Here is a 16,583-nt window from a genome sequence, read left to right as displayed (position 1 = left end):
GTTTCCCCCTTGCTCCTACTTTTCTTATTGCCACTCTCCAAGCCCTCGTATGCGTCTGCTCATTAACCCCCACCATAGTCATGAGTTCTTTCACCTCTTCATCCACATTATCTTGGTCTCTGAGGCCAAACATCCTTACGTGTAAGGCCCGCACACGTCTCCTTTGCTCCTCTTCTAGTGTCAAGTTGATGTTGGGTCTTTGTGATGACATCTACCCACGAGGTCATCATTTTTTGTTGTTGCTCCTCACCTTCTTTGATGGCCCGCACTTGTTCTTTAATCATGTTGAGCTCTTCAACTACTAAGGGTTGAAGCTCTCCCTCTTTGAGGACATTTGGCGATCCCACCTCTGCAAGTTCTTTCTTGAGTAGTGCGATCTCTTCATCTTGGGCCTTCACACGATCCTAAAGTGTATGTATCGTGCTTTCCTAGGCCAACACACGCTCGTCAAGTGCCTTTATAGTGCCTAGAAGGTGGCGATTAATCTTGTTGATGGACTCACTCATTTCTTCCTTGCATTTTTGAATGGCATCCTCCATAGGATCATCCTTGCCATTTTGTTTCCTCATGTTTGAAGGCCGCAAAAGGAGAGGGAGAGGAAGAGAATTTTGAAGAGAGAAAAAGAGAAAATTGGCTATCAAGCCATGACAACGAGCAGCAAGGGATCATTGTGTGTGCACTTCATCCTTCATTCTATGCAGCGCTGCTCACCATACTCTTAGCTGCAAATATATATATAACTTTTTTGTTACTTTTTTTCTCTCTCTACCCGTGCAAGCTTTCTCTGTCTACGTTTTCACTCTCTACGCGCACAGAGAGAGAGAAATGAAATGAAATGAAATGTTATATTAACGTCTTCAAAAGGCCAAAGTGACCTATGAGACCAGAAAGTTACAATGCGGTGTATATGATACAAAGTCAGATTAACAAAATAAATTAAACTAGGATAACAAAATATAAATACTACGGGACCCTAAACTAAGCAGTACAATGTGAAGACAATATGGGAGGGGAGTAGAGATCCATCTTTATCTGTACTCTGGACGACGAAAGAGTATGGCTTGAATCCTTTGCTGTAGCCTCCTTCAAAACTGTGTAGCTCCTCTTCTCCATCGGGGTCGTCTAGATCTCCCTAGCTCCAATGCTCGGTCTATGAGAATGCCAGTAGTGCGGGTAGACCTCTCCACTGTTAGCTGCTCCTCTGTCTGTTCTTCTGGGTGTACAATATCTAGTGTAAAGAAATCTGTGATCTGTCTCTGGGGATGTCTCTCTTCAGCTCTCCTCAGTAAAGTTTCTCTATGCATGTGTAGCTCAAGTAGATATAGCCCAAGACATCTTTGATCCTCATAACTCATGACCCTAGATAGAGGCCCAAAACCTTCTCTGACTAGACAATGAAAACGGCCTCGTATCTCATAGTACATTGTGCAATGACATATGTAATGTACTTCTGTCTCTCGTTCTAGATGGCATAAGCAACATATCCGGCTATCTGCTGGTGTCCCTCTGAATCTGCCAGTCTCAATCTCGAGTTGATGTGAAGACGTGCGTATATGGCCAATGGCACAACGCAAACCATGCGAAAGATGCGTGTCCATATAGCTAGGTCGAATCACAAACCCATCCCCCGTGAGGTGGAGAAGATGCTCTCTATAGAAAGCCATCTTCGTGCCCAACTCCTGTAGCGGCTCTATTCATGTCCTCCTCGTGTCCAGCTGGATCAGATCCTGACGAATGAGTCTATTAATCTCTACCCGTATCAGAGACCTCAAGGGTGCCTCTAGAGAGTATTGAAAAGGAGGCAACATGTCCATGGTGAAACCATGTGTCTGAAACCATGATGCCATCTGTGCATACCAGCATGATGTATCCCCATTAAGAGCTAATTGTCTGGAGGACTCTAGAGCCACCCTGGCATATCTGTCTTTGGTAGTATCCCACAGACTGTGTACAAAGGAGACTGATCTGGTAAGCGCCTCAATCTCCATAGGGGGGGTAGCTAATTCCACTCAAATGATATCATGCGGTACGAAAACCTTGGCTCTAATCAGCCGAGAGATCATAGATACCAGGGGCTTCTCCATACACCTCCAACCATCCTGGCCTATAGAAGGTCCCCAAACCTGCACCCCATATAACAAAGTAGAGGCAACCAAAGTATCAAAGAGCCATAACTTTGTCCCAGGTTCCTGGAACTGAACCTGCGAACACATCCTCTCCATTCCTCCCAGAGCCACACCAGCTCTAGTTAGTCTAGTCTCTCCTGCTCTTCTCAAAGAAAATCTCGGCCCAGTAAAGACTACCCCCAGGTAGGTGTATGCATCTGTATACTCCACAATCTCCTGACCATATTTGAAAGTAGGTACTGATCTCCTGACCCATTGCGGTGTGGTGTTAAACACCATACCCTTGGTTTTACCTAGGTTTACACACAGTCCACTATCCTCTGCAAAACTGCGTAGTGCATCCAAATGTCGTTGCATAACTTCTGGTGAGTCAGATATCAGCACAATAGCATCAGCATATAGCAACAATGGGATCCACGTCCCTGCCAGCTGGGCACCCCTGTCACCCTCTTTGTCAATGTAATTGGACACCTCATCAACATACATACCAAATAGAGTAGGAGACAATGGGCAGCCCTCTTTCACTCCAATAGTAGAGTGAACTAAATCAGATACCCCTTCCCGAGTGCGTACATGTCCCACCACTGATCTGTACAAAGCCATAATCCCCCAAATCACCTCTATGGGCACCCCCATCTCCTGCAGTCTGCGCATCAATCGAGCTCTTGGTACCATGTCAAATGCTTTGCGAAAATCCACAAAGCTACAATAGATCCGTCTCCCATGTGCTCTGCCCTCCTCAATGATGGCCCTGAGTGTCAGAATATGATCAAGGGTGGAGAAACCCCTCCTGAAGCCGGCCTGACCCTTTGCTCGTACACCCTCACCCTCTGCCCAATTACTCAAGTGTTGCTCCAGAATAGATGCATACAACTGTGCCAATGTGTGTCCAACCATAATAGTGCGGTAGTTCCCAGGCTCTGTAGGGTCACCAGCCTTGAAGATGAGAGAGAGAGAGAGAGAGAGAGAGAGAGAGAGTGTTTCTGTACATAATTCACCTTTGGCTATCAGGTTGTGAGGTGATGTTTTAGCACGCATCTAGACAAAACACATAAAAACTAAATTTTGAAAACAAAACAATCCATAGTGTGTGATCAAATCACATGGTATATAAAATCAGACCTTAATCCAAGAGTAAGACTTCTGGCAGCAAGTTGATGGCCAAGCTCGCTCCTTAAATCTGTCAATTCATTGCTCTTAACAGCCTGTTGTTATTTAGGATGAAAACATAGTTTGTAAGCATTGTCCTCAAAATACTTGCCATGAATGTAAAATCTACACCATAAATTAAAAAGAAATTTCTTTCAAGCCTTGGCAGGGATTCAAATTCTATACCATGTATGGAAAAGCAACGTGTTTAAAACCTTGGCAATCAGCAAAAAAATGCAGTAACACTCACGGAAGGAACATCTGAATTGAATGTGGTCAAATTTCACAAAGATCGTCTGAACGAACAGAAGAGAATTATATGCTCAAGCTAGAAAAAGAACCGTTGCAATTCCTTATTTTCAACCTTATCAGCCACTAATAAATTGGTTGAGAAACAAAGCAGAGTCTGAACAAGTGCCACGAAAAAATTTACTACTGTGAAATACAAAAAGCTATGCTTAGCTTTTACTGACTCTGATTGCACAGGCAAGCTATACACGGCTTTTACCGACTCTGATTACACAGGAAGAGCAAAACTCCCTTTCCTTCAGGACTCAAATTGTCTGTTGGCCACCACATTGCTACCTTTGGGATGGACTCGGCTCTGAATTTAATCATGCAAAATTGTCAGTTTCAACCTCTAGATTTCTGACTTTATGCTCTCTTTCCAGAGCATATAAGGTTGCTAGTTGGCCACCATACTTGTGAGCAGTGGTTCTGTCATGTGTACACATGTGATGATGCTTTGACCAGCTTCTTAGGCCTCTCACTATACACATTGTCACCTTCTTCTTTCATAATTTTAGGTTTTATGTTGTTGGGGGTTTTTATGAGGTCGTTTTTGTCTGCCCAAACTGACCCATATCCCATATATAGAGAACCACGTTGAGCACATTTGGAACCCCCCACTTTCTCTAATAACTGTACATACGGGCATGATTGTCTATGCATACCAGGTATACAACGGCATACACAACCTAGACCCAGACACCTCACTATCCACTTCCCACCAGCCAGATATCCTCAATCTTGCACACTGTAGCCATCGGCAGTTTTCCACACACCACATAGTTTTGTTCAAGGAGAGAAACTCTTCGAGGAGATTGATTACCCTCCAAGATAATATGGACCATTCATGCTGCGTAGCGTGCCTTCCAAGAAATCCCAGTCAATTCTCTCGTAAGACTTCTCAAAATCGAGGAGTATCACAAGATCCTCTCCTAGAAGGCGCGCGAGGGTATACGCCTCCCAAAATGTGAAAATGTTGTCAAGGATACTACGCTCCTTGACAAAACGTGTCTGGGTCCCATGTATAATGCTCTCAAGTAGCGACTGAATCCTCAAACTCAGAGCCTTGGCTAAGATTTTGTAGGCTGAGTTGAGAATGATGATGGGTCGCCATTGCCGAATCTCATCCAAGGAGCCTCCCTCCTTGGGAATAAAGTATATGAAGCCCTCACTCATGTTGTCAGGCATCTCTCTCGTGTGCAAAATGTACTGGTAGATGCTACAAAGATCCGAACCAAGCAAGGAGTCATCACCATCCTCCCCTCGACAAAGCTACCTTGGGGGAGTGCCGTGAGGGCCTCATGGAGCTCCTCTAGCGGGAGAGGCAGCTCTAGTCCCTGATGCACCTCCTTAGTAACTAGGCAAGGCATTTGTGCCCACCGTCCAAACCTGCTCTTTGCATGCATCCTGACGCTCCTGACTGTGGCTCAACTGACAGCAAATCACGGTAAAAGTCAGTAGCAACTACACGCATATCCTCAGGCTTTGAAGCAATCGACCCGTCGAGTCTCCTCAGCTCGCTGACACTGGTGTGCGCATGGCGGGGCCCACAGTCTCAAAGAACTCCCCAGTCACTCTGTCGCCGGCCTGGGTCCACTGAGATGCATGTCAATGAAAGGCAAACTCATGACGCCGCTCCTCAATGCTAGTCAGCTCGGCTGTATCTGCTCCTCCAACCAAGGACATTCTGGGTGGTGCTCCTCCATCCGCTATAAGGAAGCAATGCCCCGTCGCAGACGCTTCTCCTCCTCCCTGACTGAAGCCAAGTGAGTTGCAAACTCCAGGAGAAAGAAGCGACCAAGCTCAGCAAGTCCAGAGGCCACTCTACCAAAAGGGGTGCCCTGGGTGACCAAACTCTCTCTCCAAAGTGCAACCATCCGCTCTCTGAGCTCTAGATCTAGCAAGATCCTCTCAAGGATGCGCACCATCGTGCTCCCACTCCTCTATCTGTCTGTCACAGAAAGAATCACTGGCACATGATCTGAAAATGTAGTCCCTACAAAAATGCAAACAGATCTTCTGTCATGTGCACATGGCTCTTTGTGTCATGTGGACATGCTTCATCGACTTCCAGAGCCAGTTTTCCCCTTCTTCCTAGATAGGAGTGTCTAGAATCCTAGGAGAATTAGTACCGGCAATTTTGTAAGCCTGTTCGTAGGACCTGCATGTCCGGAAAAGTCCATTAGATTAGGTTTTCCATTTTTGAAACCCTATTGCATAAATGGTTTGTACACGCATTTTGACAGATGTTATTACACTAGGTGGGCATCTCGCAAGACATGCATGTAGTTCTAGGTTAGAGAAATCCAATGAGCCATTCCGACATCGATCGGATTTCTGGGTGGGGCAACAATTTCACCCAAACGGACTCCCCTTGGCTAAATTTTTAATAAATCTTTTTTATGATTTATTTGTTGGGTGACCTGGTGGACAGTTGCCCTACCTAGGCCTTAATAAGTTTATAACCTGCCAATATCACCTATAAAGGGGCGTTTCTGCAGATTCGCACCAAATCAGCCTATTGCTAGCAAATTGCTGCAAATCAGGCCAGCGTTCTTAGTTTTCAGCCCATCGCCATCGCGGTTGGTGCGAGATCGGCAAGCGTACACCTTGCATGTAACAGACTTGGACACTCCAAGTCGAGAATCTACTGCGACAGCACAAATAATCACTTCAAAAACAGTTCACAGTTCACAATTGATTCGACACGAGGCAAAGGCAGTTCCGTGCCTAGAGATATTGGCCCCAAAGACTGGCGCCCCTTTCGGTATTTCTTTTTGTATTAATCTGTGTTCAAAGTACAAGAGTACGGGCAGGCGCTCACACTAAGACTTTGCGTCCAGATGCTCTGAGTTGTGAGAGGCCCTACCTGCGTATTTAAAGAGTACAAGGGATGCTAAAGCAGAGCCCCAAAAGCTTCTTTTAAAGGCTGCCCATAAAAACTGCCTCTAAAATAGGCTTTTAAAAATAAATCAAGTTAAAAGCATTAAGGCTTCTCTCTCTTCCTACCTTGTGTTCAATAAAGCAACTTTTAAAGTTTGCGTAGTCTTTTCTCCAGCGCTAACAAAGCAAACTGCCGTGGTCTTTTTTTCCAGCGTTGACAAAGCAAACTGCCGTGGGCTGCTTTCCATACACTGCTGCTGCTTCAGCCCTCCGCATTTTGCGCCAGATTTTACGGGCAGCCACGTCAGCAATACGACAAGCTCTCAGCAGGGCTGTTTTCAGCAGGCAGCCACATAATCATCTCTGCAACCTTAGCCAGATGGTGTGTGTGTGTGTGTGTACTGGGCAAACACATCACTAGTTTGTGACATTGCAAATGCGGTCCGGTACTTCGGCAGCCCATTGAGCCCTCCCGTCGGCCATTTCCTCGCCGGAATTGAGTGCTTCATTGCTATTCATCATCGACCTCGTCAAGACCTGCGTTTTCAGCCCTTCATTCCTCTCACATCGAAGTGCAAATCAGCCCCGTGGTGGCCATCCGTAATCCCACATTGAGAAGGATCCAAAGGTGCATCAAATCAGCCCCGGAGGTGCCTCATCTTGAGGAGTTACCGCGGCGATTGTCATCATTCGAGTCAGTAGAGTCTGCATTGTGTACATTCCATTTACGCAACCTAAAGCAAATACCACATCAGCAACGGTGTGGGGGGCCCTTGAGAGGGTTGGTTGGGACCACATCAGGTGTCGCTCTCTTCTTTCTCTATCTCTCTCTCTCTCCCTCTACACCTCTCTATTGCATTCTCTCAACCCCTCTCTTCAAAGGAAAGTAAAAGGAACCTTCATTCAAGCAAAAAGCAATCACTAACGCAAGGTAGATAAAAAAGATTTTGGAAAATATTGAAAGAAAATGACGTAACACGCTCGCTGTTGTTGTTCGCGCTCACCATCGTTGTCCCTATGCTGCCCATTTCCTACCTCGCCCGCACCCTTTATCCCCCCCCCCCCCCCCCCCCCCCCCCTGGCCTGTGCAGCCCACCAGGCGCCCGCACTGCCCGCCCTCCTCCCAGTTCGCACCATTCACAGCCAGCCTGGCTGCCTGCCCTCCCACATTGTGCCACTCACAGCCTGCTCACCCTCCCCCCCAACGCTTCCTGGGCTGCTCCCCTAAGCTCGTCTTCGGTAGTATCTCCCAGTGGCTTTGTCTCGACCCTATCGCCTCACCTCGCATTCATTGGCGCCCTCGACTCACCTTCGCTCGCCTTCTCAGCAGAGAAGACAGAGATGGAGGATTCTACGCCGCCACAGAGGGACTCGACGGAAGCCTCCTCGGCCGACCCCGTGAAACCCACCATCCGACTTTCTCTCTTGCCGACAAAGCAAGCGAGCCTAGAGACAGAGGTGGCGTGCCTTCAAGCCACCTCTATTCTATGCAAAATCATCGGCACCCGATCTAGCCGAGGGGAGGTGAGTAATCTCCCCCAGGCCCCACTTTTTGCAGAGGTGGGCAAGATCATCGACAACTTCTCGGACATGGCTACTACCAGATAGAAATTGAGACCCCCGAGATGGCGTCCAAGGTCATTGCGATGAGCCCCCTGGCCATCCGAGCAATTCAAGCTCATTTTCGACACTGCTGTCATGGATTCGACCCAGCTACCGATGTTCTAGTCGAGGAGGCGGACCTCCCCATCTCAGTCTGCTTCCCCGGCCTGAGGAGAGGGTACCTCTCGCTCCTATCCAAGATTGGGAGATTGGGACTGTCCTGGAGACACCTCGGTAGCCTCTGTAGCTGCCAAGGCAGCTGACATACCTTCAGTACATGTTCTGGTTTGAGATACACACACTGTCTCGAAGGTCATTCTTCTACCTCGGGTGGGTGGTGGTTGGCTCCGCCAAAGTGAGGAGCATTTGGGCCTCCCGAATCAATGTTTCATTTGTAGAAAAATGGGCTATCTTGCGAAGGCCTGTCCACGAAGGAGGCCCTGACCTTCGACACAAACATAGGCCCAACCTCAGCAGACAGAGACACAAGGAGCTTAGGCAAGTTCCTCCTTCGAGCTTGGAGCCTAGATAGAGGAGGGCCGGCAATAGGCCAGTGGTCAGCGTCGCCAAGTACCACCACGCCAGTCCGGCTCCCCTGGTGGTCGTCCTACCCTAGGCCACCAACAGTGGGTACCCACAGGGAACCGTTTCGACCCTCTCTAGCAGGACGAGACCCCAACTCCACCTCAGCTTCACCACCAACAACCCCTCCTCCCCCTGAGTCTTCTACCACCCCACCCCCCCCCCCCCCACCCCACCCCACCCCCCCCCCCCCCCCCCCCCCCCCCCGGCCGCCGCCTCCATCATCCCCTCCATCACCCCCATGCTGCCCCCTTCACCTCCCCTCCCACTCCAGCCCACTGCTTCCTCACCCTCTCCTGCTTCTGCCCCACAGCCAACCCAAGGTGCAGGACCTTCCTCGGCTGCTAGGAGATCTCTTGGCAGCGCCTTTGCCACGAGCCACTTGGAGAGAGAGGAGCAGCCTTTCTTGTGGACCCCCCCCCCCTTCTGTTGCAGACTTCTCCATTTGCAACAATTCCCCGAGGACTCACGATTTCGACATCCGTCATCGGTGGGACTTCTTTGCTTACGACTTCACACATTTTCTCGACGACCCTTCACCAGACTTTGAGGCGGCTTGCTTCCAAATCCACATATTGTTTCTTGTAGCGAGAGGGATAGAGACCCTGGACACAGCGGTTGGCTTCTCTTTTCCCTTGTGTGGCAAAGACCAAGCCGAGTGGACTCTGGACTCGGTTATGGACTTGCTGCAGGCCCAAGCTCTCGAGTTTTCTCACCACACGGGAGACTTGGGGGTTACAGATTTGGTACAGAATGTGGCCATTGGCCAAGTTCTCAGTGACACCTCCGGACACAACAAGATGTAGACACATTGTGGTACATCTCTTTGCCGACACGCAGAACCCACCATGCTATTTATATATACATGAGGACTCCTGAGCAAAGGAGGTGGCCGTACGGACGGCACGCTCTTCTTGGTCCTCAGTTGGACAGTCACGCCTATCTCGGGGTCGCTTGGATGCGGATTACTCCCTATCCAAGGCGGCCTCGAAGATAGCGGGTTAGTTGCTCCTGCAGCATCGGTTCCATCTCAAACCCCATGAGGATTGTCTCATGGAATGTACAGGGATTAGGAGGACCCCACTTTCAGTGCCAGCGGAGTCGGTTGCGTCGGGAGCTTCAGTGTTGCCTTGTGAGTGGTGAGATTGATATTCTTATGCTGCGGGAGCATCATCTTTGCGAGAGCCGCATTAGGCGATGTGGCCAGATTTTGCGTGGTCGTTATGAGACGTTTTAGTCAGTTGCATTTGGACCTAGTGGTATCTAGGGAGGGGTATATATGACTATTGCGGACTCAACAGCAGTACGCCATTGTGGGCAGAGGTATTATTGTGCCTGGCAAGGCCCAATGGATTACCATGCAGGTTCATGGTTGCCTCATGGGCTTCTTGAACATTTATGCGCCCAATGGGGCAAGTGCACGTGCAGAGTTTTGGTCACATATTGTTGAGTCTCTACTACATGCAGAGCAATGGTGTATTGGGGGAGACTTCAACATGTTGGAGGGACCCCTCTGACAGGATTGGAGGTAGCCATGCTACTGGACACGGGGCTGAGTTGGCAACTTGGAAGCGTCTATGTATGACCTTGAGAATTTCAGATGTTTGGCAGCATTCAAGCTTTGTGAGGCCCCAAGACCACCTGTCCTTCTCTCACTTGGACCGCAGAGTAGGAGGAGTGAATCTATCTCAGATAGATCGCTTCTACGCCAGTGACCACGTCTGTGACATAGGTGGATTTGTTTGCATATTGGTAGGGACTTCTTTTTCCAACCACATACCAATGATACTCACTATGACTGACAGACACAAGAGGGGGAGCACGATGCTACGCATCCCTGAGAAGATTTTGTTGGATTCAGAGCTTAGAGAGTGATGGGACTCTGGACAGAGGGCTCAGACACACAGGACTCTCCTGCTGGTAGAGTGGCCTCTGGACTTGCTGAGCTTAGTCGTTTCTACCTCCTGGAGTCTACAGCTCGCTTGGCTGCAGCTAGGGAGGGGATCGGCGTCATGAGTTTGCCTTCCATCGATAGGCACCTCAATGGACCCAGGTGGGTGACAAAGTGATTATGGAGTTCTTTGAGACAGTGGGGCCCCGCCATGTGCACACCAGTGTCAGCCAGTTGAGGAGACCGAACGGGTCAGTTGCTTCAGAGCCTGAGGACATGCGAGCAGTTGCTACTGACTTTTACTGAAATCTTGTCTGCAGAGCCTTAATCAAAGCGTCAGGATGCATGGAGAGAGCAGGTTTGGTCACAGATGCCATGTCTTGTGACTGAGGAGATGCGCCAGAGACTAGAGCTCCCCCTCCAGCTAGAGGAGCTGAAGGGGATCGGGGAGCACCACAGACGGAGAGTGAGCGAGAGAAGGAGACACACGACACACAGATATGGGTGGGGAGACTCAAAAGAGTGAGCAGCCCCCTATACACTTATGCTATGTATAAGGTATACAAGTCAGTGGGCGCCCAGACTCTCGGCGGCTGGGCAAGGCACAGGCGCCTATACCCCAACAACCTCCCACTTAAAGGCGAATGTGCCTTTAAGCAAGAGAACCTAGTCTGAAGACTACAAAAGGCGAGAGAAAACCGCTCTCAACCGATGCCCACTGGCTGGCTGTGATCGTGTGTATCTGGCTGTCCTGCTCCCGTGTAAGTCCATACACCACCAGACATACCGCACACGTACTGCAAGTATGTACGCAATACCTGCATATCTCCCTCGTGCACTATGCCATCATCAATCAACAAACGACTGACAACCCCAACTGCAAATGCTCCCACTGCAGCTGCGATATCTGGTCTCAAGATCAACATCTCTAGTCTGCTGGAAGACATATCCTGCACAACTATATCCCCATGCTCACTGTCGAGCATAGAAAGGAATGACTGCATAATCACTGACATCTCAGCCTCCTCTGCAATCATCCACTGCAAACATGACCACTCAATCTGCTGTGATTCACTAGAGCTCTCATGCTCTAACTCCGTATGCATAGACTCTTGCACAACGTCCTCCTGTCGTGACTCACTAGAGCAAGACCGCTTTACCTGTCTATCCTACATAGAAGTATCTCGCACAACTGACTCTCTGCTTTGCTCAGTCACTAGCAAAGCATGCATGTCTGACTGTCACCTCTCTGTGTGATTGCTCAAGTCGTGCCCCAACTGTGTGCACAACGAGCTCACTACTCTGCACTCCATGCAAAGTACCCTGCAACCCATGAGCAAAAGAGACTCGCCTGCTCTCTCGCTCTCTACCTGGCTACATGATCACAGAGACAGCACCGTCTCTCGCGTGATCCACATGCAATGGGTAACCTGTACCACTCTTGACACCTCTCGCAATCACTAGCGAACCCAAATGCATCACAAAATCTCGCACTCGTAGCGAAATCTGACATCCACTATCCCGTAACTGTCTGACTGAGATCAAATCCCGTCTCAGATCTGGCACATAATGCACATGACGCAAGGTAAATCTCATACCACTGGGCAAGGACAAGCATACGTCTCCTGCACCCTCAATGTCATACACAACATCATCAGCCATGTGCACACAACCAAGTCTCCCACTAGAAAACGTGCTAAACCACTCACGATGCGACGTGACATGGAAAGTAGCATCTGAATCTAGTAACCAATATGAAGACAATGTGCAATTCGATATGCAATCCGTAGACATAAGATCGTCTGAAGACAAGCTAGATGTAAATGTGACATCGCCGTCACAAGCATACTCAGTAACCACCGTACTGATCTCACTAGCATCTGTCATGCCCAAATCTGCATCACGCATCTGTCGCCTCCGTTGTCTCAAACGCCTGAAACATCGACGCCTAATGTGCCCTCTATGTCCACAATGCCAACATGTCAAGTCTCTATGCCGTCGAGACTTGCATGTGGGATCAATCTCTCCCATGAACATAGAAGTGGGACTAGACTCCCCTGTAGACATGGATGTCGCATACATAGCATGTAAACTCTGCCATAAAGCATGAGTTGTAGTCTCCCTCGAGACCTGCCAGTAAACAGACTCAACCAGATGCAAACAAATCGTAGACATGGCTAACTCATCAAGATCCTGCCAATCATCATCACGCATAGAATTGGGCTTTGCTGATAAACCATACAAGGGTTTATCATGCCCCAAATCCGCCAATGCAACAAGCATATGTTCCTTCCAAGCAACAAAATCTACACCATCAAACTGTGTCAGACCATAACATTGGAAGTCAAATGAAAAATCAATCATAATGCTCGCAAAAGAGCAACCAACAATGAGTAGCAAATGTCAACCAAATCAGCCCTAAACTGGCTCGAATCACATCAACAAAAGTCTGCAAATATGGCTGTAAAATATGGCTACAAATCAGCCCCAAAACAGCCCCAAAATTCAGCTCTTAAACAACTGCATAAACAAGTCACAAACGTGTCCCAGATCAGCCTACAACTGAGCCATACATGGACACCTGCAAAGAGGAAACAATGGCTGAAAATTCAGCGCCCAAATAAGCCCTCAAACCTGCCTATAAACTTGAAAACCTGTAGCTGAAACTTGCTGAAAAACCTCAAGCCATTAGTGCTCGAATCCGGCTACCTAGCTTGTAGCCACACAAGCATACATCACAATACTCACTCCTGTGAGTGTGCCAAGATAACTGTACGCCTGTCAAACCGTGAGCTAATCACCAAGCCCACACTGTGCGGTATCGATGCATACACACGCACAAATCTCCCACCTGCAGAGAACACCGCACACAAATGCTGAGTGCAACCCGCAATCTCTACCTAGATCACATAAATGATACGCATAAAACTCCTGGGAAAATTTCGCCAGAGTTTTGACGCACAATGGCTATCAACACAAAATAACCATTGTCCTGCAAGCTCAATACAATGAGCAATCAATGCGCATCAAACTACACTCAATATACATGCATAAGCTCTGCAAAACTATGGCAAACAATGCTCAAGATCACAAGACTCTCCCACCTGAGAGCAAACCATTGTCTCAAGCAAAGAAAGATACACAACTCCTCACTCTTGCGAGAGTGGATACAAAAAACACAAAACTGTGTCCAAACTGACAAAACATGTCAAAGTGAGAGTAAACACTCGATCACAAACTATGGCGAGAATCTGGGAAAAATCGGACAGAATTTCCCCTGAAAACTGAGCAAAAACTCAAGTAAAATCTCTACCATAAACCATAACACTACTCAATGCCAATGAGTAGAAATGCCAAAATGGCTCCACATTTTCACATACAATGGCAATCCGCACTCAACGTACATCAACGGAGTGACTGCGCATAAGCAAACGCCAAAAGATTTGCAATCGGGAAACTTGATCAATGCGAAAACAATGCTCTCAAGAGAGCTTACCGGCACTTGAAAGTGCTCGCCAAAATGCATGTATAATGGGCATCAACCATGCGCCATAACCATATGCAAACCATCCACAAGGATCACGAATCCAAGCACAAAATCACTGCCAAAGTATCCTGTGAAAACCAGTGAAAGAAGCTCAACCTGTGTGCTCCAAAAACCTGCGTCTCTCAAGAGACCGCTTCGGTGGTGTGTAAACGCCTCCGTACTTCGTTGCCCAAGTCTACCAAAAAACCCTCAAACCACAAGCTTAACACAAGCTGCAATTGCATCTTCAGCTCAGAATTTATGCACTCAACTTCAAGCATCTCCCGTGCTTCCAAAAGTGCATCAAACTCAAACACAATGCGACAACAGAAAATCTGGAATTTCTGTATACAGTCAGTCTGAGCTGAATATCAGCAAAACGGTGAGGAATTTGCAAAAAGTTTCTTCTGCAAAGTTGTAGACCACGTCGAAACGGATGGGCATGGCGGACAGAATTCTCATATCTGCATTCTACAAGGAGAAAATCGAATCTGAAAACTGTGCTGCTGCGCACACAGTTTTAGGGCACCACCTTCACTTACACACAATCTTCCACACTCCTTTCTGAGCTTCCACAAGAGCATACATCACTCTCAACTGAGCTCACAAGCTCCCATTGCATTCTCACAGCAAGTCTTCTGCTTTCTTAATCTCTCTACCGTCGAGAGAGAGCGAGCTATCGCCTCGAAGCTCTCAAAGCCGTCGTGCTCTCCGCGGTCACCATAGCTCTGATACCAATTGAAGGGGATCGGGGAGCACCACAGACGGAGAGTGAGCGAGAGAAGGAGACACACGACACAGATATGGATGGGGAGACTCAAAAGAGTGAGCAGCCCCCTAAACACTTCTGCTATGTATAAGGTATACAAGTCAGTGGGCGCCCAGACTCTGGGCGGCCGGGCAAGGCACAGGCGCCTATACCCCAACAAGAGCTCCATGAGGCCCTTAGAGCACTCCCCCGAGGCAACTGTCCAGGGGAGGACGGTTTGACTCCCAGTTTTTTCAAGTACTCAAACTTGCTTGGTTCAGATTTCTATAGCGCATTTCAGTACATCTTGCACACAGGAGAGATGTCTGACATCATGAGTGGGGGCTTGATCTACCTTATTCCCACGGAAGGGGGCTCCTTGGATGGGATTCGACAGTGGCGACCCATCGCCATCCTCAACTCAGCCTACAAAATTCTAGCAAAGGCTTTGAGTTTGAGGATTCAACCACTACTAGAGAGCATTATACATGGGACCCAGACAGGGTTTGTGAAGGAGCGTAGTATCCTTGACAACATCTTCACCTTTTGGGAGGCGTCTGTCCTCGTGCATCTCCGAGGCGAGGATTTGGTGATACTGCTTCTCGGTTTTGAGAAGGCTTACGACCGAGTTGATTGGGATTTCTTGGAGGGCACTCTTTGCAACATAGTCACAAGGGACACATCCCGAGGAGTGGGGATGGGTGACAGGGCTCAAATGGATTTGTAGTGTAAAAAAGAGGGCGGGACGGCAAGTGGGGACAGAAAAGTGGGGACGGGAAGCCCAAAAATGAGAGTCCCCTGTGACTATGCTTCGCAGGATGGGTTTCTCAGATGCTTGGATCAGAGGTGTGTCAGCTCTCTACAGAGGTACACACAGTCAGGTGCTTTTGGCAAGGGGTAGAGGGGAACGGTTCATGCTCACAAGCTCGATCAGACAGGGTTGTCCTCTAGCCCCCTTCCCCTTTTTTTTCTATGATGAGGCGATGAGCAGATTTGTGGTCTCACAACAGAGGTCGGCTTGCGTGGTTTCAAGCTCCCGATTCGAGGAGACGAGCTACTGGATGCTGAGTTTGCCGACGACTCAGCTTTGTACTTGGCAGGCCAGGAGGTCAACCTACATAGGTGTCAGCAGGCTCGGGGTGTTTTGTTGTGCATCACGCACACTGATCAACTGGAGAAAGACAGTGGCTTTTTGGGTTGGCAGTGCTCCTAGCCTGATTGGTCGCCAGGTGAGGGTTTTAGATGGATTCCCCCAGGGACTGCAGTTCGATACTTGGGTTGTCAGGTCGGCCTGGACTTGTCCCCTGAGCAACAGAGTGCTCCACTCCTCTTGTCCATTAGGAGGAAGTTGTTGCATTGGAGCTCGACACGGCTCTCTTTGGCAAGCAGAGTTTGTAGTGGCCAAACAGGTGTTGTTGGCCACTATGTGGTTCATTACGTCTTGCTGCATCTTCTCGAGCTCTTGTATTAGCCATCTGGAGAGGCTGATTAGGAACTTTCTTTGGTCAGGGCGTGACACCCAATTCGCTTGGCCAAAGTAGCCTGGCAGGTCATCACCTTACCATGTTCTCAGGGGGGTTGGAGCTCATTGACCCAACACAGTAGAGCATCGACTTCGAGCTCGGGTGCCTCATACAGGAGGCCCCTAGAGCCCCTCCATCAGGTGGATTTTCAGAGAGATGCGCAGAGCTGGTTTGAGCAAGAGGTTAGAGGACCATTTTCCTACGAGCCTGCTTAGATCCTCGAGCAGTTGAGGAGTGTCCTAGAGCAACATCAGCCCACATGCAC

The 16,583-nt window shown here is 48.7% G+C and overlaps 1 protein-coding gene and 1 pseudogene across 1 annotated transcript in view; both read right to left on the bottom strand.

Moving 5' to 3' along the window:
- Positions 1 to 16,583, bottom strand: part of LOC147448087 (DHHA1 domain protein) — a 98,556-nt gene that overhangs the window by 23,195 nt on the left and 58,778 nt on the right. The window contains exon 5 of the mRNA XM_086523951.1: positions 3,249 to 3,331. Within this exon, the coding sequence (XP_086380077.1) occupies positions 3,249 to 3,331 (83 nt within the window). The remainder of the gene's footprint in view (positions 1 to 3,248; positions 3,332 to 16,583) is intronic.
- Positions 1,029 to 1,664, bottom strand: LOC147448088 (uncharacterized; annotated as a pseudogene).

Source organism: Adiantum capillus-veneris, chromosome 11 (genome assembly GCF_014529385.1).
Source record: "Adiantum capillus-veneris isolate H3 chromosome 11, ASM1452938v2, whole genome shotgun sequence".
Lineage (NCBI taxonomy): Eukaryota > Viridiplantae > Streptophyta > Polypodiopsida > Polypodiales > Pteridaceae > Adiantum > Adiantum capillus-veneris.
Note: the sequence above shows the minus strand (reverse complement) of the source record. Positions and strands in the feature narration are given on the sequence as shown.